This window comes from Lithobates pipiens, unplaced genomic scaffold, assembly GCF_037356315.1.
Source record: "Lithobates pipiens isolate NorthernLeopardFrog02 unplaced genomic scaffold, aLitPip1_a1.2 Scaffold_1, whole genome shotgun sequence".
NCBI lineage: Eukaryota > Metazoa > Chordata > Amphibia > Anura > Ranidae > Lithobates > Lithobates pipiens.
In genome coordinates, this window is record NW_027507685.1 from 154,057,540 (window position 1) to 154,080,291 (window position 22,752).

The 22,752-nt window shown below is 45.5% G+C and overlaps 1 protein-coding gene across 1 annotated transcript in view; it reads left to right on the top strand.

Annotated features, from left to right (window-relative positions):
* Positions 1–22,752, top strand: part of ENG (endoglin) — an 86,356-nt gene that overhangs the window by 48,522 nt on the left and 15,082 nt on the right. The window contains exons 6-12 of the mRNA XM_077478715.1: positions 1,029–1,155; positions 6,820–6,997; positions 8,789–8,901; positions 12,544–12,687; positions 16,363–16,392; positions 17,964–18,068; positions 21,031–21,276. Coding sequence (XP_077334841.1) covers positions 1,029–1,155; positions 6,820–6,997; positions 8,789–8,901; positions 12,544–12,687; positions 16,363–16,392; positions 17,964–18,068; positions 21,031–21,276 — 943 coding nt within the window. The remainder of the gene's footprint in view (positions 1–1,028; positions 1,156–6,819; positions 6,998–8,788; positions 8,902–12,543; positions 12,688–16,362; positions 16,393–17,963; positions 18,069–21,030; positions 21,277–22,752) is intronic.

Here is a 22,752-nt window from a genome sequence, read left to right on the forward strand (position 1 = left end):
CAACACTATTAATAGATGGTATCACAGATGACCCAGTAGCTGGAAAGTGGCAGTTTTCATATGCAAGCTTAAGGCTGTTATTTAGGTCAGGAGTTTCTAGCCTGTATGTGGTCCCTATGTCAGAGGTAACACATTGGTGATATGATCAGGAGCCACACTGATCAGCAGTGGGGATTGAGAGCCAGAAGTCCCTTGATGCGTAGGCTATGTGCTCTCAATGGGGAGGCAGGCAGAGGGCATCCGGCTTTGGAGCAATCGGAAGGGTTTATGGGACACGTGATCTGAGAGAAATGTACGCTGCCACTGCTGACCTTATTCTGAAAGCTCTGTTTTCTAGGCTGATAGGATAACTTTAAACAATTTATTTTAAACCCCAAACTTTACTCAGATTCGGAATTCTATGTAAAATGGTTAATACTGAGACTCACTCAAGGTAATTATTTTTACATACAATACCAAGTAATGCTTGGGGCTACACCCAAAATGTTCCAGGCAAAATCCAACCCTCTCTCTGTCTGATGATACTGGAAGCACTCTGCTTTGGGCACTTCCTGGTTCACAGTCACACTATAGAACACACTTATCACACTTCCACTGTCCCACAGTTACTGTAATTTGCCCAGATTACAACTGAAGGTATGCAACATAAATTACAGGCACATTAAATAGTGCAGATCATATGATTCCTTTCACATCGCTATCTTGGAAGAAAGGCTTGCTGTGAATCCAATAAAAGGTCTGCGTGTTGCTGTGCTTGTACGTACCGCCATTGATGTGTTTCAGGCCCACGCCCCTTCATAAGAGTCTAACGATGATGACTTCACAGCACAAAAAAAAAAATATAGAACTGCAGTCACAGGGTCTACAGGCCACAGAAAACAATTGGCAGGAAAACCCAACGCATTATTAAAAAAGAAAGACAAACTCAGTCAGCAATGATTACATTTTCAGACAGGGGTCATGTTTCCTGCACTGTCCACAGTAGGAGCTAACCAATGATATGAAATGCCTCTCACTCTGTTTTCCAGCGACAAAACAATAGATATTCACACCAGCATTGTCAATGGATCATGTGTCAAGGAACCCATGTTATTCCTGATAAGTGACCCTGAGTACAAATGGAATATGCTAGCCATGGCCGATTTGAGTATAGAGGTAAGCCAATAGTCATATGTCTTTATGTATCACTAATGCCGTGTACACAGGACCGGACTTTGACGGACTGAATTCCGTCTGTCTTTGATGAAGTTTTGACGGACTTCCGGCGAATCGGACTTGTCTAAACACAATCACACCAAAGTCCGACAGATTCGACCGTGATGACGTACGACCAGATTAGAATAAGGAAGTTCATTGCCAGTAGCCAATAGCTGCCCTAGCATCTGTTTGTCCGCCGGACTAGCATATAGATGAAGGGATTTTTCGACCGAACTCAAGTCCGTCGGAGAGATTTGAAATGCTCTAAATCTAGAGTTTGTCTGAATTTGACAGCAAAGGTCCGATGAAGCCCACACACGGTCGAATTGTCTGACGGATTTGGTCCATCGAACCTTTGCTGTTGAAAAGTCTGGCCGTGTGTACACAGCACTAGTTTAGACTTGTGGAAAATTTGGATTGCTTTTCAGAGATGTTTGACAGGCAATGGGGAGGCCTAGCCCTGTTTTTTTTTATCTATGTGGGCTGGGAGTGGCTCAGAATGGCTCAGAGCAGGCTGGTGATTCACAGGGAGCATCATCTTTTGGTTATCTCCCTCTGGCTTCTAGAGGATTCTAAGAAGCCCTGACCAATTCCCAACCTGGATTTGCAGGGGACAGGCCTCCTTAAATATCTAGGGTTAGCCCAGCTGGGGAAGATACTTCAGGTGGAAGAACTGGGAGATGGTGTATCCGCTGTCAGGGCCTTTGAGGGAACTCCCCATTCTGGGGGGGGGGGTGACCCTGGGCCTGGAGCTCGGGAGTGGAAGGGACCTTCGTACACACCACAGGGGTGTTCTGACCAGGAGCAGGAGAGGGCAATGGAAGGTACTGTCAGTTAGGCTCCATGCACACTGAAGCTCAAAAAAGCTATTTCTGGACGCCAGATTGCTGGCACAAAACGCTGGTTTAAAAACCTGCTTTTAACAGCGTTTTATACTAGCGTTTATGAGCGTTTTACAGCGTTAGCGTTAATGGGCGTTTTTTATAAAAATACACAGAGGACACTCCAAAAATCCCACAATGCATTGAAAAATAGAATGCCGAACACTAATGAACGAGCGTTTATGAGCGTTTACGAGCGTTTATCGGCGTTTGTCGTTTTTTGGCGCTGAAAAACGGCACTTTGAACGCGAATTTCTGGCGTTCAGAAAAAAGCCCATAAACTCCACTGCTCATTAAAGCTGAAAAACGTCCATGTGTGCATGGACACATAGGCTAACATAGAGTGGAGTTTATGAGCATTTACAAAAAACGCCCAAACTCCAATAAACTGCAGTTTATCAGCTTCAGTGTGCATGGAGCCTTAAAATTTAATTTAACAGAAAGTCAGATTTACATGCAACAGTACCTAGTCTATATGATGGGGTGCTGTGATTGCACTGATGGGGCTCTGATGGCACACAGGATTTTGCCAGTTCACGCTGCTGCTGTGTTTGATGACAAGTGATTGCTTCGTCATTAGACGGCGTAATCAAGTGGTAAAAGGCCACTGTAATTGGCCCTGTACCCCGATCTGTGAAGAGCTGGGTTCTACAGACCTAGCCATCACGGACACTTCCGAGAAGTGCGAGACTGGGAAGCCTCCCAGAACTAGCCAGCAGTGATGTCGCCATCAATCGGCTATAGCGAGGTCGACAAGTGGGAGGAACTTGCCCTGAGCTGAGTAAACATACATAGAGCAACCAATTAAGCCAGCCTGCCACTCACATTACCTAGATTTACTATTAACATAGAACTCATCAGCAGGCAAAGTGGTACCTGAGTCTCTTATTCCTTCGTGCAGCACTGGTGGTGTTGGTCAGGTGATGAGTGGGTACTTGTGCTATGCTGTCATGTGATGTGCTCCAGGCCTTCCAGCCGGAAAACCTGCTCTGCTCCACTCCCTAACCCATACACTGTTCTGGCTCCCCTGCACAAGCCATGCCCACCCCACTCCAAACCAATGCTGCTCATTCCGCTCCCCAGCAGCAATGTACACAGGAGCAGGAGGAGAGGAGGTGACACAGGCACTGTATGCTGGTCTGGAGACTGAGGGCAGAGACTGTACCGTGGCGGCAGTGTCTTTCACAATGCTGGCTGCCTGTTGTACCCACTCGGCCGGCAGCTGCAACACTGAGGCTGAGAGGTAATGCCATTATCAGGTGGCAGTTAGCGATACTTCTCTTCTTCTTACACACACAGTGGTATCACTAGCGTTGGTGTCACTCGGTGTGGTAAAACATGGTATCACCCCCCCTCCACCAACTATAGTTGCCCCTCGGTACAGACCCCCCTCCACCAAGTATAGACCCCCTCCATCAGTACAGACCCCCCTCAGAACAAACCACCCCCTCCTCTATTGGTACAGAGACCCCCTCAGGGCAAACCACCCCCTCCTCTATTAGTACAGAGACCCCCTCAGGGCAAACCACCACCTTCCTCTATTAGTACAGACCCCCCTCAGGACAAACCATCCCCTCCCCACCCCCACCACTACAGACTCCCCTCAGGATAACTCTCCCCCAATCAGTACAGATCCCCCTCAGGATAACCCTCCCCCAATCAGTACAGATCCCCCTCAGGATAACCCCCCAATCAGTACAGACCCCCCTTAGGCTAAATCCCCCTCCATTAATACAGACCCCCCCTCAGGATAACTCCCCCAATCAGTACAGAAACACTCAGGATAAATCCCCCCATTCAGTACAGACCCCCCCTCCGGATGAATCCCCCCAATCAGTACAAACCCCCCCTCAGAATAAACTTTCCCTCAGGATAACCCCCCCCAATTAGTACAGACCCACCTCAGAATAAATGACCCCCTCAGTACAGTCCCCCCTCAGGATAGATCCCCCCCTCCATCAATACAGTCCCCCCTCAGCACAACCCCCCTCCCCCAATTATTAGACACCCTTCAGGATAAACCCCCTCCAGATAACCCCCCCTCCGGATAAATCCCCCCCCCAGTCAGTACAGACCCCCCTCCCCTAATGCACTTTTGCGGCGGGTGGAGAGAGTATTCAGTTTGCAGCCGCACGGAGATAAATCCCCCTCAGGACACCCCCCCAATCAGTACAGACTCCCCTGAGGATAAATCCCCCCTCCATTAACACAGACCCCCCCTCAATCAGTACAGAGCCCCCTCAGGATAAACCCCCCAATCAATACAGATGCCCCTCAAGATAAATCCCCCCTCAGCATAAACCCCCTCGCCCCAATCATTACAGACCCCCTTTAGGATAAATCCCCCTTCTCCGGATAACCCCCCCCCATCAGTGCAGACCCCCTCAAGATAAATCTTCCCCCTCCATCAGTACAGACACCCCTCAGGATAAATCCCTCCTAGTCAGTGCAGACCCCCCACCCCCTTCCCTCATGCACTTTGGTGGCAGGCGGAGAGAGGATTCAGTTTGCAGCTACACGGAGAGTTGTTTGCTCAGACTGTCACTCCGGGCGACACGCTTGTGACAGGTCAGGAGGCAGCAGTAAGAGTGAGGAAGTCTCACACAGGGCTAGCGTGGCACTGGCACTTTCCGGCTGAAGAGCCCTGCCTCCAAGACCCTCCACTGCGCCCGGGATGGTGTCCCGCCCCTCAGCGACGTCACTGCGCACACACACACTGCATTTCCAGCGGCCGGTGTCTTGTCAAATAGTGTCCTCCATCAGATAGTGTCCCCTGCGTACTGCGCATGTGCAGTACACAGGAACACAGATTCCGAAAATTGCCGAGGATGAACGGCGCCTGCGCCGTGAGTCCAGGTTCTATCCCCACAATCCAAGTGGACATAGAGTTAGAATAAAAAAGAGCCGAGCGGAGCGAGGCCGAGCCCAAAGCGTGGCGAGCGAAGCTCGCCCGCGAGGGGCCCTCTAAAATTCACAACCCTATGTCCGCTTGGATGGTGGGGCTACCACCTCCACTCACGGCGCAGGCGCCGTTCAGCTTCGGAGATTTTCCGAAGCTTCGTCTGCTCCGTACTGTGCATGCGCAGTACGGAGCGGACACCATTTGATGGCCGGACTCTATTAGGCAGAACACCGGTGGTGGCAGGAGTCGGGACATATAGAGGTGGCGGTGGGGCCGTCTTGGTCCCATGGCAGGGCCGGCCTTTGCTGGCAGGGCCTGAAGAGGACTGACTGGGAGCAGTAGTCCACCATAGGTCAGCAAGCTCCAAAGACTTTGACTATTTTTGCTGCTACATCAAAGGGATCCACGGTTCCTGCCTGCAAATGGCCATTGCTAAGGCCTGATTGTGTAATTCGGGCCTAACCATGTGCTATCTGTACCTTCAGTGAAGCGTTGTGCAGGAGAGAGAGAGAGAGACACAGACACACAGTCTGCAAGCAAGAGATGTGCTGGAGGAGACTGGAGTAGTAAAGTGTACATAGAGGTTCCAATTGATCATATATTGATGCAATTATTAATCTTTGGGCATCCCATAAACCCCTTTCCCATCCAAATTCAAATCCCCTCAATAAAACAAAAAAGCAAGCATATGACTGTTCATTGTCTCAAAAGTGACTGAGGGGGTACCGCTACATTAGCATGACCATTTCATTTCCAGTATTTTATGCATAGGTGCTCCCATGTAGGCATCCAGGTGCATTAAATCATCTCTTTAATTTGGAGAATGTAGACTTAAAGTGAACCTGGGCTTTTCCCATGCTGGACAAGGTAACATTTACTGTAATTGCCCTGACCAGCAGCACATACCTTTCCTTCACTTCCATGCATAGGATAGTACAAGCATATGATGGGGATGTATGGTATGTTAAAGCAAAAACTGTTGCTTTGCTCTAAACATCTAAAGTGCAAGTTTGTTTCAATCCTTGTATTTGCATAGCATGACCTGCCCCTCACTGTTCTGCCAAGGTTGATGACAAAAGCTGTATGGGTATTAAACCCACTCAATCAAAACATAAAAGACTTTTTTTTTTTGTTTTAGTTGAGGTTCCACCTCAGGCCCATGCCACATGCGCAATCCTGTCACTGACAACTCACCAGGGACAGGCTCCCCAACAGACCACCTATCTGTTGGAGTCACTCACTCGGATTCTCTGCAAGAGAAGAATACATAGACAAGCTAACCAACTCACCTAACCTGAGAGCCCCATAAAAAGCTGAAGCGAAGGCCCGTCCGGAACAGTTTCATATTCAGAAGAATACACAGCACGCAGTTGTATGAAAAAGGATTGTAAAATGTCAAAAGTGATTGGCCGGCAGCCGTCCGGCCTCCGGGAACCCTTCCAATAACCCCTGCAGTAGAATCGCCCATGTGACATGGTCCTAAGGTTGGCCAGACAAGTTAAAATTTCTCAAAATTTTTTAGATTCCCCCATCCCTGCTAAACAGTGTAGATGGAAGAATCTTCCCTTCCAGGTATTGTATGCTGACATCCACAGTTCCTGCTGACTGGCTGTAGTCACTAATCGACTGACAATTTCTAGACCAAAGTTTGTTGAGTGGTACCAGCAAGCCCACCCATAGCGTGAGTTTTGTCCAATTTTGCCAGAATCGGCTGACATTGAGCTGTGTATAGCCAGAATTACTCAAGAACTTTTTAACTGGTACACTTTGTCTTTTTTATTTTTTTTCAAAAGACCTTTGAATAAGTTTTAGTCCTTACTGAATTTTTTTTTCCCCAAGGCATCTGGAAAAATTAAACTACCAGGTATGGAGTCATTTACTGCCCTGTTGGAGACATATAATACAATTGGGGAGACACGTAATAAATATGTGGAGAAAGCTGAGAATATGACCTCGGATACCATAACGCTAATACGTGTTGCTGATGCCAGATCTGTAAATATATCTATGTCATGTGGTGAGTTCTGACAACTCCATCTGTATAAACTATATGTATTTAAAGGCAATGTTTAATTGTTCTGTATACATTTTATTGTAGTTAGGGGAAAGAAAAATATTATATATTTTTTTCCAGGTAACTAAAATATTGGAAATTTCACATTCTCATTATGTTGTTCACATAGCTCAGTAGCTAAAATACACAAACACACACACACGTAAATGAGCCAGAACAGCAACTCTGCCTCTTCACTGCCTTTAGCAGGCTCCATAGAGGATTTCAGCTTCTGCTGCGCTGTTCCCTTACAGAATCCATACTACTCTGCCAATGCACTGTATTTGTTTTGGCGTTCCTTATTTTAAAGCAGATTTTCTTATAATTGGCATAAAAAACAGCTATTAACATTGGCTTAAAAATGCCTATATACAGCTAAAATTAAATTGACCAGAAAACCAATATAGTCAGTGCTGGGACAAGGACTCTTAGCAACCAAAGCAAAAAGGCTAAAGTGCACCCTTCTCCCCCATGAGCTGTGAACATCTTCCTCAGCAAAGGTTGCAAGCCTTGCCCTTTTTTGCACCCCTCTCTGCTCCAGTACCACTTCCATCAACTCCATGGCCTGGCTCTGATTATTTTTAACATTTTCTCACAAGACATAGTTGATTTTTGCCTTTTGGCACACCTCCCTACTTTGCGAGATGAGAAAGATTTATTGGCAGAAAGTATGTAGCCTTCCCTTCAGTTCCATGGACCATGAAGTATTACTACACACACGCACACAAAAATAATAATTAAAACCAAAAGTGCCATATTTTATACTCACATGAAATAGTAAAACATTATGGTATTTTAAAGCCCACCTGTTGGCATCAGAAATAGACCAATGCCATGGGGCCTCATTAAGTCTCTGGGTAGAAGAATAAGCTGCAATACTCCTACCTTATTCTTCATTCCAACATAATTCCTCCATGCTTTGCGACTGGTCCCTCAAAGCTTCTTCTCTTTAGCGATCCAGCCAGTGATTGTGCTCTGGCCTCACCATATACAAAGCAGGAACAATTGCCCTGCATTGTAGGCGAGGACAGCAAGGGCCCATCCCTATTCTGGAGCATCGGAGGGAAAAGTTGAAAACCAGAATCCTGCCAAATGTAGTGAATAGTAGAAAATTCTCTAAGCTTTTTGTTCTGCTGTGCAAGTCTTGTTTTACTTTCACCTACTGTCCTGAAGAAAAAGTTGACAGTGTAGCAGGAAGGGAGGGTAAATCTCCAACGTGGCACAGACAACATTAATAAAATAAAAAAAGCCGCCAGATAGTCTAGTCCTGCCCAACTCTTCTCCTTTTTATTGCCATTGTGTCCCTGTTAGAGAGATTTTTCCCTTACTTTCTGGAAGTAACAGGAAATATGGGAATTGTGTTGTTCCCAAGACAGGAAGTTACAAAACAGGGTCACAAACAAAAATATATAAATATAAATATAAATAAATAAAATATTACAGGGATTCTAACCGTCCTCTACTTTATCCAAAACTAAAAAAAATGGCTAGAGGTATACTTTAATCAAAGCTACCAAGCAGACTCTTCCAATCTATTCTCTTACCACTCTCAAGAAACTAACTTAGGGCTCTAAATTGCTTGGAATGGGCAAGGATCAGACTCTCTTTGTGTGTAGGTGGCTATATACTAAAAAGGCATATGAAGTTGGGAGCAGGTCTCTTTGTACTTTAAAGGGGGTTTGAGTTGAGGAGTTTGAACAAGCTGTGAGTAAAATGGTTCCTAAAGATTTGATTGTCTCCCTTCTTATATGACAGTAAACCAGAACCAACCAACAACTCCAAGTGCACCTGAAAATCAGTGTTTCACGACGCGGTCGGTGTGCACAGATGAGTACTTGGTCATCAAACTGGAAAAAAAAAACCAAGAGGTAAGGCCTACTAAAGAACAGACTTGCTGTCCAGTGGAGAACTGAAAACCTTTGGCCTGGTAGTCAAACACATTCAAGTGAGCATCTCGTGATAGGGACAATTTTCGATGGGCAGCTTGTTGGTTTAGTGATTAGCACTGGGGTACTTTGATGAACTCCCACTTCTGGTGCATGTTTTCCCTGTGCTTGCGTGGGTTTCGTCCCATGCTCCAAAGATATGCTGAGTATTTTCTACTAAGTTTGTCTGAGATGGCCTCCTCACACTCTGCCCCAATAGCAGATAAAGGGAGTCCTCAGTGGGAAAAGCTCCATAGAGATGTAGCACCCTGGTGTTTAGGCCAGGTTGCTCCTAAATTTACCTGCCAGGTATAGCTACCTTGGCTTATTGTTAGAGATCAATTGATTTCACCCCAAGTCTAGAATTGCTGCACTTCTCTCTTTTTCTACTAGGAGGCCGGGTACCTAGTGGCATTAGATAAGACAAGGGCAAAGCAAGGACAGATGAGGAGTATAAGGGGTATCTCAACCAACGGGCAAGGTTTTTTTTTAAATCCCTTAGCCTGCTGGGAAAACCTATATATTTGGGTGAGGTCAGGTGATCAGCGTTCTGTGCCACCTGGACAGCTGTCTGGGTGGACGTGCGTTGAACTGCCCAGGCTGCTAGGCCGGAGTTTTGGCCTATCCTGGGCACATCTGGCTGGGCCTATCCAGAAGCAAGAGAGCAGTGCAGGGTTGGGATTGTGGCTTGCAGTACTACCAGAATTGACGGTTCTGCCAGCCCGAGAAGCTGTCATGGTGGGAGGTGGACGGACCAAGCACCTTATTACCAGGGATCACAGTGAGTAGCTGAAGCAAGTCCCGGAGCAGAATTCTCACCAACCATCAACGGTGAAGAATCAGTAAATTTCAGCAGATATCAAGCCAGGGACTCAGCCAACGGAGGAGAAGCTTGCAGAGTAGCCTTGTGTGTCAAGCCAGGGACCAAGCAGACCAGTGGGGTGAAGCTTGAGCAATATCTGGAGTGCCAAGCTAGGGACCCAGCAGAGAGGCAGGGGTGACGCTTGAGGAAGATACTACAGTGAACATTGGAGGAGCTCAAGGGATTCAGTGGCAGTGAATCATCTAGTCTACTGAGAGGACTGGAAGCTCAGTGGGCTGAAGAACTACAAGAAGTGATTGTAGTGGAAGTGAAGGAACAGTTACGCTTTGTGTTATAAACTGTTAAAGACTGTTGCCATAGGAGACAGCATTCCTACACACGCAAATGTGGCATCTTGCTGGGTGCCTTTCTCTGCGTGGCTGTCCTCCTATAGAAGTCTCGGAGTTTGCCAATAAAAGTTGCAACTGCTTAAAGCGGAGGTCCACCCTAAAGTGGACCTCCGCTCATCGGAACCCTCCCCCCCTCCGGCGCCACAATTGGCACCTTTCAGGGGGGAGGGGGGTGCAGATACCTGTACAGTACAGGTATTCTGCACCCACTTCCGGGATAGCTCTCTGCGGAAAGGGGCGTAGATTACGCCCCTTTCCGCAAGTGCCCGCCCCTTTCCGCAAGTGCCCCGCTGCCTGCTGGGAAACACACAGATCCCAGAGGCAGCGGGGACCGTCCTTATTGCGCAGCGCGATTCGCGCATGCGCAGTAGGGAACCGGGAAATGAAGCCGAAAGGCTCCATTTCCTGATTCCCATACCCAAGATGGCGGCGGCAGCACCTTACAGACGATCTAGAGATCGGCTTCGGGTGCCGACATCGCGGGCGCGCTGGACAGGTAAGTGTCACTATTTTAAAAGTCAGCAGCTGCAGTATTTGTAGCTGCTGGCTTTTAAAAAAAAAAAAAAAAATGCGGAGTCCCGGTGGACTCCCGCTTTAAGGGTGTTCTGGTCCTAACCCTCTCTCCTAAAGTTCTGTTTAAGAGAAATAAAATCTCTTTGCATTCAAGTAGTGTCTGGCACCCACGATTACACACACTATGTCTCACAACCCACTCTGAATGGAAGCAGGTTAGCCGTTCTGAAGGTTCTCATTAGGCTAGAGGAGGCCTGGCACATTGCTACAGAGTGATTGTTTAATCAAAGAAATTGCACCATATAAAGTTTGCCATTGATTGGTGGGCATGGTGAAAGCTGGGGGTTCCTAAACATGTTTGGAACATTTTTTTACGATCGATTGGCTGCAGCCACTGAAAATGGCCAGAGCAGGTTTTAGAATACAGAGGTGTCAGATGGGGAAATCCTCCATCTACCTGCTTTGTGTGTATGAAGGAAATTGTCTGCCGGACGAATGAAGAATAACTTTGTGTATGGCCAACTTTAGTGCCACCCCCATCAGATTATTACTAGTCTAGGGGCAAATGGTCCACTACCACAAAACCATATCCTCCCCTGCTACTGTCAAAAGTCTTTAAAGGAAAACCTAACTTTTAGCTCCAACTGTCCAGCTATAGCAGCTTAAGCAGCTCTTTATGTTATACTCCGACTATGACTAGAGCTTGTGCCATAGACTTGGCACTCTGCAACCCAGTCCTCTTCTGGGTTCATCATCATCCACCATCATTCAACCCAAGTCATGGGGACAACCCTTGCAGTACATCAAAAAATCTGTTCATGAAATGACGGTGCGGCTCTCGTTCTGGGACACCGTCATATGACGGCGCGGCTCTCGTTCTGGGACACCATCATATGACGGCATCCCAGAATGGGCACTCTTGAGGACACGCAGCATGGCAGCTGCGCCAATCACAGCCGGTCACATGTAAACATGGAGATGCCTGTAATCGGCGCTCCTCGCCTCACACCGACAGAGTGTGTGGTGAGGAGAGCCGATCAGCAGCATCTTCACGCAGGGGGACATGTAGGCTTGTAATCAGGGAACTGATCATCAGTGCCCTGATTACAATATACATCCAACAGTGTCACCAACAGTGTACATTGCCCACCAGTGGCAGCAATCAGTGCCCACCAGTGGCAGCAATCAGTGCCCACCACTGCCCACGAGTGCCAATCAGTGCCCATTAGCGATGCCAGTCAATGCTGGCTATCAGTGCCGCCTATCAGTCCCCATCACTGCTGTCGATCATGCCATAAGTGCGGCATATAAGCGTTTCCTCATCAGTGGCAATAAGTGCCGCCTCATCATTGCCCACCAAGTCAGCCTATCAGTGCACATCAGTGAAGGAGAAAAAAATACTTGATTACAAAATTTACTGACGGAAACTCAAAAGAAAGCTCTATTTGTGTGAAGAACATGATAAAAAAAATTGTTTAGGTACAGTGTAGCATGACCGCGCAATTGTCATTCAAGTTGTGTACAGCGCTGAAAGCTGAAAAATGGCTTGGGCAGGAAGGGGATGTAAGTGCCCTGTAGGCAAGTGGTTAAATACCAGGATTGCATTACAGAGTACAGAGTTCAGGGGGGTTACATACAGAGTGCAGAGTCATGCACCCCAGCATGCAAAACTAGGATTGCAAACTACCCTCTCCCCCAAAATGTGGCAGTGGGGGGGGGGGGGGGGGGTTGTGCAAACAAGTGGAACTCCCCTTTTGGGTGGAGCTCCGCTCTAGGTAGGCTCATAGTAACATCACATGATACAAGTTTTGTTTAGGGGAAGAACTGAAGCTCAAAAAAGTTAATGTTTTTGTTTTCTAGCCTAGTTGTCAGCTTCCAGCACCCGAGAATGTGCATCTCGAGGATCCAAAATGTACTGCTAAGCTGGAAGAGAACTCACTTGTGCTGGTTGCTAAAAAGAGCGAATGTGGGTCTAATGACATGAAGGATTATATAATGAACTCGGTAAGTAAATAGGGGAGCTATAAAAGGGAAAAGTATAGTGTATGTTTCGTGTCTATAGAAACTCTAATGCCCTGTACACACGGTCAGACATTCCGATGACAAAATCCGTCTGATTTTTTCCGATGGAAAATCCGATCGTTCAGAACGATGTGACGTAAATCACTTACGACGGGACTATAAAGAGGCCAGTAGCCAATAGCTTTCTTATCCTAATTTATTCTGAGCATGCGTGGCACTTTGTGAGTCGGAATTGTATACGCCCGATCAGAATTTAAATGATTGGATTTTGTTGTCGGAAAATTTTAGATCCAGATCTCAAACTTCGTGTGTCGGAAATTCCGATGGAAAAAGTCCGCTGGACGCCACACACGATCGGAATTTCTGACAACATAGTCCGATCACACATTTTCCGTCGGAAAGTCAGACTGTGTGTATAGGGCATAACAATACATGCCATTGAAAGGGTTTTTATTATATCTATTTCAGAAGAGCAAAACAAAGCTGTCCAACCAACCAAAAATTAAACTGATAACAGTCCAAAGGGCACAGGAAGTTATCAGCTGGGATTGTTATCACCATGGACTACAAAATAACTGCCCTATTATGAAGAGGAGAGGGAGGCACTTTGTAGTCCTAACATACTTCCTGTCCTAGGGTGACAGTGCTGCTCAGTATAGTTGGCACTAGGGTTGCACCGATACCAGTATCAGTGCCAATACTAGGCATTTCACGAGTATCTGATACAGGAAGGGATGTCAGCTTGACTGCCTCCTCCTTCCCTCCGGTCAGTGCCATCCCCGCCTTCTCTTCCCAGTTGCGTCGCTAGGGGCAGGCCCGTCTGGTGGGCCGGTCTGCCTGCCGGTTCTAACAGCCCACCAGCCTTGTTTCCTCACTGCACACCTTCCTCCCCAAGCTCTGACACTTGGCCACACAGAGCGCTGGATCTGGGCTCTCCCTGGATGGATGCTGAGGCAGAGAACAGGAGGGGCTCTGTATGTACGGGTATGGCGGTATCCTGTTGCACTGTGCTGTCTGGCCAGCTCCTCTTGGGAGACAGATGCGCCCTGCTCTCTATGGCTGGAATTATGGGGTTTCGCTCCAGATTTCAGTTTTGGCCCCCCACCATGGACATTGTAGCCACAGAGCTTCAAGGAGGAGGTGCAGGCTCTCTCCCATCCTGTTAGTGGAGCGCTCTTCTATAGAGCGGAAAGAGGTCTCTTGTACCATGCCTGCAGTCTCTGATAGTCTCCTGTACAGTGCCTGCAGTCTCTGACAGTCTCCTATTCCATGCCTGCAGTCTCTGACAGTCTCCTATTCCATGCCTGCAGTCTCTGACAGTCTCCTATTCCATGCCTGCAGTCTCTGACAGTCTCCTATTCCATGCCTGCAGTCTCCGACGGTCTCCTGTACCATGCCTGCAGTCTCCGACGGTCTCCTGTACCATGCCTGCAGTCGCCGACAGTCTCCTGTACCATGCCTGCAGTCGCCGACAGTCTCCTGTAATATGCCTGCAGTCACTTCTGCCTATTGCCTCCTCCTTCCCTCCACCAGCTGTCACCTCTGCCCCCATGTTTCCCAATAACCCTTATATCCTCATACTCCTTCTCCCCCCCCCCCCCCCCCCAGCAATCACAGCCTTTTCCATCCCAACTCTCCCACCCCATTTCACCCCACGCTCAACTGCCTTGCCCTTACTTACCCCCTCCCACCCTGCCCTCAGGTATAGTGATTGGTGTTGGCGAGTACCTGAAAAAAAGTATCGGTCCTCGTATGCGTGTTTAAAAAAAATGGTATCATTGCAAACTTGTCACCCTAATAAGTGTGTTAATAGCAGGATTACCAGATTTCCTTTATTACCAGATAAAGTTCTATTTTTTTCAAGCTTTTGCATTCTTTTTTCACCTGGTGATCTGGCCAGTAACTCACCACCTGTATTAGAGTTCCCCCACTCTAGATTAAGGAGGGACAGAGACACTTTTGGACAGCAGCAATATTAGTCTAGGCGGAGGGGCGTTTTAGATGTACTATCAGATTTAAATACACTAACAAATTGAAGCTAAACTCTAGTTAACATTTTTTTTTTAGCAATAGTTTTTATTATTTTTAGTAAAACAAAGAAAAAAAAGATTGTTTGGTAGAGTAGAAAACAATCCTCGCACGCCCCAAGCAAGGAGACAAATGTGGGGTTTAATAGGCATGAAGACCATAACAAACAAGTTAGGTCTGCCTTGAGGCCCACAACACACTTTAACTAGAATATAAGGCAGGACAGTTTAATTATAAAAATACTGAAAGAACGTTTCAACCATCCAACTAGCTACCTAGGAGTTACAGAAATGTTTTTTTTCCCAATTGGGGATACAGGTTTTACATAAATAAAAGCTGATCATTGTAAGCACTTGGTAGTGGCAAATGGTTTGTCTCAACCCTCCAATTGCTAAATCTGCAGTACAGTGTGTTTTGTTAAAAAACAACAGGCATGCAGCAGAATCACCTGCTGAAAATGAATTAAAGCCTTAAAAAGAAAACAAATGCAGCCATCATGTCTAAGAACTGGTAAGCTGCTTTGGCTGAGTGTGATCCCCCATCCCGCTCACGTCCTGGTAGGCACTGGCTCTTCCGGAGTACTAATTGCATTTTATGGGTTGACATCCCCCTCCCCCATAATAATACACATATTGGGGGGGTAATTGCAGATGACAGATCACAGAGATGCAAGGGCGACTGTGGTCACCAGAGCTCCCCCCACAGTCCAAATGGGCCTCTACGGACCCTGATGTAAAGGGGAACACTGCTGACTGTAATGTAAGGAAGGAGGGGGGCTTTGGTGACCAGAGACCACCTTACATCAGAGCTCCCCTCTACATCAGAGTCCGCAGAGTTCCCCTTTACATCATGGTTTCCAGTGTCCCTCTTACATCAGAGTTCCCCTTTACATCAGAGGTCCGCAGTGTTCCCCTTTACATCATGGTCCCCAGTGTCCCCCTTACATCAGAATTCCCCTTTACATCATGGTCCCCAGTGTCCCCCTTACATCAGGGTCCGCAGAGGTTCCCCTTGCACTGTAAGGAACCATGCAGATTCTGATGTAAAGGAGGAATCTTAAAAATTGATGTTAGGGGAACTCTGAGGACTCTTGTGTAAGAGGGGGGGAGGGTCTGGTGACCAGAAACCCCCTTACATCAGAGCTCCCCTTTACATCACAGTCCGCAGTTTTCCCCTATACATGAAAGTCCTCATCATACCCTTTCACACATATAAAACAATTTTTGTAAATCCGGCCCTAATAATAAATGTTAAATTTTGGGTTTAATACCACTTTAAATAAAGAGCCATGTAGGCAAGTCACAAGTCAAATGGGCCGGAGCAGTTACCAGAACAACTGACCAGATTTCCTGTACGATTAGGAACATTAAACCTGATTGGTAAATTAAGTACGGCAGTCTTGAATACTAATGCTGCCATTATGCTTGAAAAAGCAAGAACTGGGTGCATCGAAATAGAAAAGACAATGACAATGAGGCACTGACCATCGTAACATATAACAGGTGGTGTCATCTTATTCTTTTTTTATTCTATCTTTATATGGTTTTGCTACACATTGTATCATAACAGTATTTATAATAACTACATATACTGTATAACTTTATTTGTTTTACTTTTCTTCTGTTTCAGCTGAATATAAAAGGCGAGGAGAATCCTAAGGTATGTGACCATGCATTTCATAAAACCTGTCTACATTAGAATTGGTACCTTTGATCAGCTATAAAACATATGTTTGGTTTTACTATGGAATTTTTTTTTTATAATATATATATATATATATATATATATATATATATACATATAGTGTTAAGATTTACTTACCATTCACCACCATGTCATGTACGGTACCCTTTTTCCCAAATAAAGGAGGCCTTACTCTCTTTTGCGACTTGCCAATCTATTATTGAACGATGTTTGCATATTTACCATCTGGAAATGGCTGGCCAAATAGATGGACAATTTGTTTAGGACTTCTAGAGAACAACTACATTGAGTGTGAAGTTAATTCATACACACTCTTATCTAGGCAGGGCCGGCCTAAATACTATCCACTATACTCTATAGTCTGAAATATTTACACATCATCAACCTGTAGATGGTGACATCCCAACACAGGCAATGCGCTCTATTCACGGCCACAACCAAAAGGCCTAGTTGCTCACCTCTAACATTAGTTGGTTTCCCTGTTCTCGAAGAGGGCTATTACATTACATATACCTCTACCTGCACCTATACAGTTTCATGTCCCACACTCTACCCTACTTGCTTATCGGTCTAACGGGTTGACCGTTCCTTTGATAGACCACAAGTAATAATGGATGTGAATCCAATGCATTTGCAAAGCTCTACTCTCCAACTTCATGGTGGACAACTTCAAGGTAACACAATGACAGCGTGTGTATAATTTTGGAGCACAGCATGTTCCATACTTAGCTTCTCACTTTGGTGTTTGCCTGTGGTCAGCACTTTTCCTCCAATCGGGCACACTGCTAATTCTATCCCCAATTTCAGTCCTACTCGGGCTGTCAGCATCTCACCATGTATTGTCCAGCTGAGGAAAACAAGACACTAGGAGCTTTAAAAGTTGAAGGAACGGCCCACTAAGTCCCATGGGGGCAAACTACAGGTAGAGCTCCTGTCGCCTCCTTCTCTCCACCAGAATTTCCAATATATATTTTATAGGAAGGTGCCACCTAGGGGCCAAAATAGGAATATCCCCCCCCCCCTTACATACCCCATTTCCCCAGACTCTGATTAAAATATATATGTTAGTATTATGTGTGCACTTGCTTCATTTGTGCTGCACAGTTAGTAAGGTTGAATAAAGACACCAGTCCATCCAGTTCAACCTGAGTGTCTACAATTGTCCCTATCCCTGTACATTGCACACTCACATCGGTCCCTACCCTCAAGGAGCCCACAATCCAAGGTCCCCATTCATATACTATTGTCAATTTTGGGCAGAAGCCAATTAACCTACCTGCATGTCTCTGGAGTGTGGGAGGAAACCAGAGTACCTGGAGGAAACCCACGCAGGCACAGGGAGAACATGCAAACTCCAGGCAGGTAGTGTTGTGGTTGGGATTTGAACCAGTGACCCTTCTTACTGCTAGGTGAGAGTGATAAACACTACACCACTGTGCTGCCTTCGAATGTTGTATGCATGTGCTGGTTTGAAAGACAATGACTGGCTGAGATGAGTTGTCAATTGCATTTTTTTTGTTCATCAGGTGATAGCTTGTCAAAGTCCCAACATCCAAATAGAATTGCGCCATGGTGATGATCTCCAGCTGAACACAACAACTCTGGATCCAGACCAGACCATCCAAGTGAAGGTAAATTTTTTTTCATTTTTTTAGGGCAGCTGATCCTAATGAAAGCAGTCCTGTCAATTCCTATATAAAACACAAATTCTAGATTCCACCATGGTGCTTGCAACTATCAAAGCTGTAATGTGCCATAAGATGAATTATAGGAGGGGCACACAGCCACCCACACTAAATGATGAGCAGCGACACATTTCTGTGCAAGATAAAAGGCTGGGGCTGCTGCCCTGCATGCTAGTGCAATCTGACAAAACCCGTCATTGTTTATGCTCAGTTTGTACATTTTGTACTATGTACAAAATGTGCAAAAATGTACAAAATGTGCCATGAAAAAGTATTCATACCCTTAGAATTTTTCCTCATTTTGTCATGTTACAACCAAAAATGTGTATGTATTTTATTGGGATTTTATGTGATAGACCAACACAAAGTGAAAGGTAATTGTGAAGTGGAAGGAAAATGATAAATGGTTTTCAACATTTTTTACAAATAAATATGTGAAAAGTATGGCATGCATTTGTATTCAGCACCCTGAGTCAATACTTTGTAGAACTACCTTTCACTGCAATTACTGCTGCAATTCTTTTTGGGTATGGCTCTACAAGCTTTGCACATTTAGAGTGATATTTTTGCCCATTCTTTGCAAAATAGCTCAGGCTCTGTCAGATTGGATGGAGTGTGTGTGAACAGGTCTGGACTTTGACTGGGCCATTCTAAGCCCTTGTACACACGGTCGGACATTCCGACAACCAAATCCGTCGGATTTTGTCCGAAACTGTTGCATACACACGGACGGACAAAGTTGTCGGAAAATCCGATTGTTCAGAACGTGATGATGTTATTTCGTTACGAGGGGACTACCATCAGGCTAGTAGCCAATAGCTATGATGTAGGAATTTGATCTGAGCATGCATGGCACTTTGTCCGATCGGAATTCTCTACACATGATCGGAGTATGTCCGATCAGAGCAATTTGTCGGAAAATTTTACCAACAAGTTGGAAAACTTGGTCCGTCGGATACTCCGACGGAAACAGTCCGATGGAGACCACACACAGTCGGAATAACCGACAAAATGGTCCGATCAGACACATTCCATCGGAATCTCCAACCGTGTGTACAAGGGCTAACACATATAACTTATTATTATTATTATTCAGGATTTATATAGCGCCAACAGTTTGCGCAGTGCTTTACAATATGAGGGCAGACAGTACACTTACAATACAAATCAATACAGGAGGGATCAGAGGGCCCTGCTCGTTAGAGCTTACAATCTAGAACATATGGATATGCTTTGATCTAAACCATCTTACTGTAGCTCTGGTTGTATTTTTAGGGTTATTGTCCTGCTGGAAGTTGAACCTCCACCCCAGTCTCAAGTCTTTTGCAGACTAACAGATTTTCTTCTAAGATTGCCCTGTATTTGGCTCCATCTTCCCAACAATTCTGACCACCTTCCTTGTCCCTGCTGAAGACACGCATCCCCATAACATGATGCTGCCCCCACGTGTTTCCCAGTGGGGATGGTGTGTTCAGGGTGATGTGCAGTGTTGGTTTTCCGACACACATAGCACTTTGCTTCATTTTACTCTCATCTGACCAGAGCACTTTCTTTCATATGTTTGCTGTGTCCCCCACATGGCTTCAACAATGGATTTCTTCTTGCCACTCTTCCATAAGGGGCAGATTTGTGGAGTGCACGACTAATAGTTGTCCTGTGGACAGATTCTCCCACCTGAGCTGTGGATCTCTGCAGCTCCTCCAGAGTTACCATGGGCCTCATGGCTGCTTCTCTGATGAATGCTCTCCTTGCCCGGCCTGTCACTTTAGGTGGACGGCCATGTCTTGGTAGGATTGCAGTTGTGCCATACTCTTTACATTTTCTGATGATGGATTGAACAGTGCTCCATTAGATATTCAAAGTTTTGGATTTTTATTTATAACCTAACCCTGCTTTAAAAGTCTCCACAACTTTTTCCCTGACCTGTCTTGTGTGTTCCTTGGCCTCCATGATGCTGCTTGTTCACTAAGGTTCTCTAACAAACCTCTGAGGGCTTTACAGAACAGCTGTATTTATACTGAGATTAAATTACACACAGGTGGACTCTATTTACTAATTAGGGGACTTCTGAAGGCAATGGTTTCCACTAGATTTTAGTTGAGGGTATCAGAGTAAAGGGGGCTGAATACAAATACACGCTTCACTTTTCACATATTTGTAAAATAATTTGAAAACCATTTATCATTTTCCTTCCACTTCACAATTAAGTGCCACTTTGTATTTGTCTATCACATAAAATCCCAATAAAATACATTTATATTTCTGGTTGTAGCATGACAAAATATGGAAGGGACATGAATACTTTAAAGGCACTGTACATTGCTCAAGCTCTAGAATTGTACACCATGACCTGCACTGCTAGCAGAGTAAGCCAACAGTCTGCCTTTCCACCTTTATTTCCAGTGGTCAGTTCTAAGTTTACTGAAGCAAACTTTCTTGCAGCTTCTTCATTGTGATGCTTGGCATAACTTGTGTGCCATCTAGTCCCAAGTTGTCCACACACACACTATGTACATTTTGGAAATTTCCTGATTAACCAGCCTAAATTTGCTGCATGGGTGGCTCTGTTGCTAAAATCCGGCCTAAAATCCTTTGATTTTAAATCAAAGGACTTGGGCCCCACCCTCCATAGATACAAAGTGCAGTTTATTCCCCCCGTTTCTCCTCACAGGCTCCGACTGACAGCAGTTGGAGCCAATGGCAGTGAGGAGAGAGCAGAGAGCGCGCTGGATCGAGATCAGGCTCAGATAAGTATTTGGGGGTGGGCTAGGGGGTTCTGATCACAGAAGGTGAGAATGTGGAGAATGCCATTAAGGTAAAACAAGTTGTGCCTTTATTGTTTACAGAGCCTCCAGTGTGGTTTTGCGCTCATCCTGCCTATCATTTATTGAATTCATTATTTTTGCAGACATCGGTCAGCATTCAACAACAAACTCCTGAGAATATCATTCAACTGAACACGTGTTCCCTGCTGGTGCGGGACAACAAGCAAATCCTGGGCAAAGAGAAGAGCCCAAATAAAGATGCTGAGAGATTGGTCTGGACACTTAACACAAGACTCCCAATGGTAGAAGCCCAAATCTGTGCAAAACTCACATGTACCTTCTGTATGACCACACATTTAGCCGTCAAGGGAAACTTGAGTGGATTTCCAGTAAGCATGGATTTTGAGTTATTGTAATGTTTGCCCTAAAATAGTAATTGGATGTAACTATTACATGTTCACGTGCTTTCTCAACCATATTTGTGTTATTGTTTAACAGATGTTTAGATGTTCTGGGGCCATCCGATATCACTGGGTCACATAATACATGATGTCTCAACCCCCTTACCCACCATGTTATTTTAACAATGGTCAATGGAGTACAAGTGAGAGGATTACCACACTTGTATTTCATTGAGAACTAGTCCATCTGCCATGGGGAAGAGGCAGGTTGCATAGCAACATGCGACGCCCTGAAAACATGTTGCAAAAAAGGTTAGCCTTTATTGGGACAGTCTAGAGATATTTTGGTTTAGGGTGAAGCCTGGCGTTCAGAGTCAACCCCTCCTGCCTATTCAGACCCCTGCCAAAATTCTTGTTCACCTGGGAACTTTGGGTTGTTCTTGCCAACCTTGGTGTACTTCAGCTCTTCCTATTGCATTTTCCATTATATAAAATAAGAAATCCAGCAGGGATGGTGAGAGGTTCTCATGTTGGCTACAGCCAGTGTACAGACCGAGGAACTCAGCATGGAGATCTACCAATAGAGTCTCCTGAGAATTATAGGAGGTGGTTTAACTCTCCAGCACATACGAAATACAAAATATCAGTTTTGGGTTAACTAACCCTTTAAACTTTTTTGTCAGAGTAGAGTGTCTTTGATGACCTAAAAAGGTATCTAAATTAAACATTCAGAGACTCTCTATTCATTAACTACTTGAAAAACATCTGCAGTAGTTCTTATCCTGTATGACATAATATAAATTCCCGATGTCCAAGTCCCTACTGGATTCATGCCTTTAATGCCCCGATTGCAGCCCGACATGTTTCCTCTAGTCATTGTAAAAAATTTCACAATTACAGCCCACTTGCACCAGTGTGAGCGGTTGCAATATTTTCACAGATGCACATTAAAGCCGAACTCCAGGATTTTAGCCACTTTCTAAAATGTGCAAAATTAACTATGGGTTAAGTCCAATGAGGCACATGCCACCTCTTGGACTTATCTCTTTAAAGAGAAACTGCAGTTTGCTCACATAATATGTAATAAAAACATCTTTGTCGCTTTGAAGCTTCCCTCCAACCACTTTGTATATTATTTTATATATACTGTGTTTTTGAACTTGCCAAATATGCCGCAGAAATCTCCCTGCACTGAATCTGGCTGCAGCCATTTCAAGTGTGGGCAGCTGAAGCTGTTGCCTGTTCACTTCCTGGATTTACACAGAGGCACACCTCCAGCTCTGCTATCATTGGCCCTCTTTTAAATCATCCCCCCACTCTTCCTGGCAAACTCTGACCAGTGAGAGGGAGAGCTGTGCACAATGTCATAAGCCTAGGCTAATGACCATTTAAGAAACAGGAAGTGGGCTTTATAAGGTATTTACTGTCTGAAAAAAAAGGTTTTATTTTTCAAAGTTAAAACAA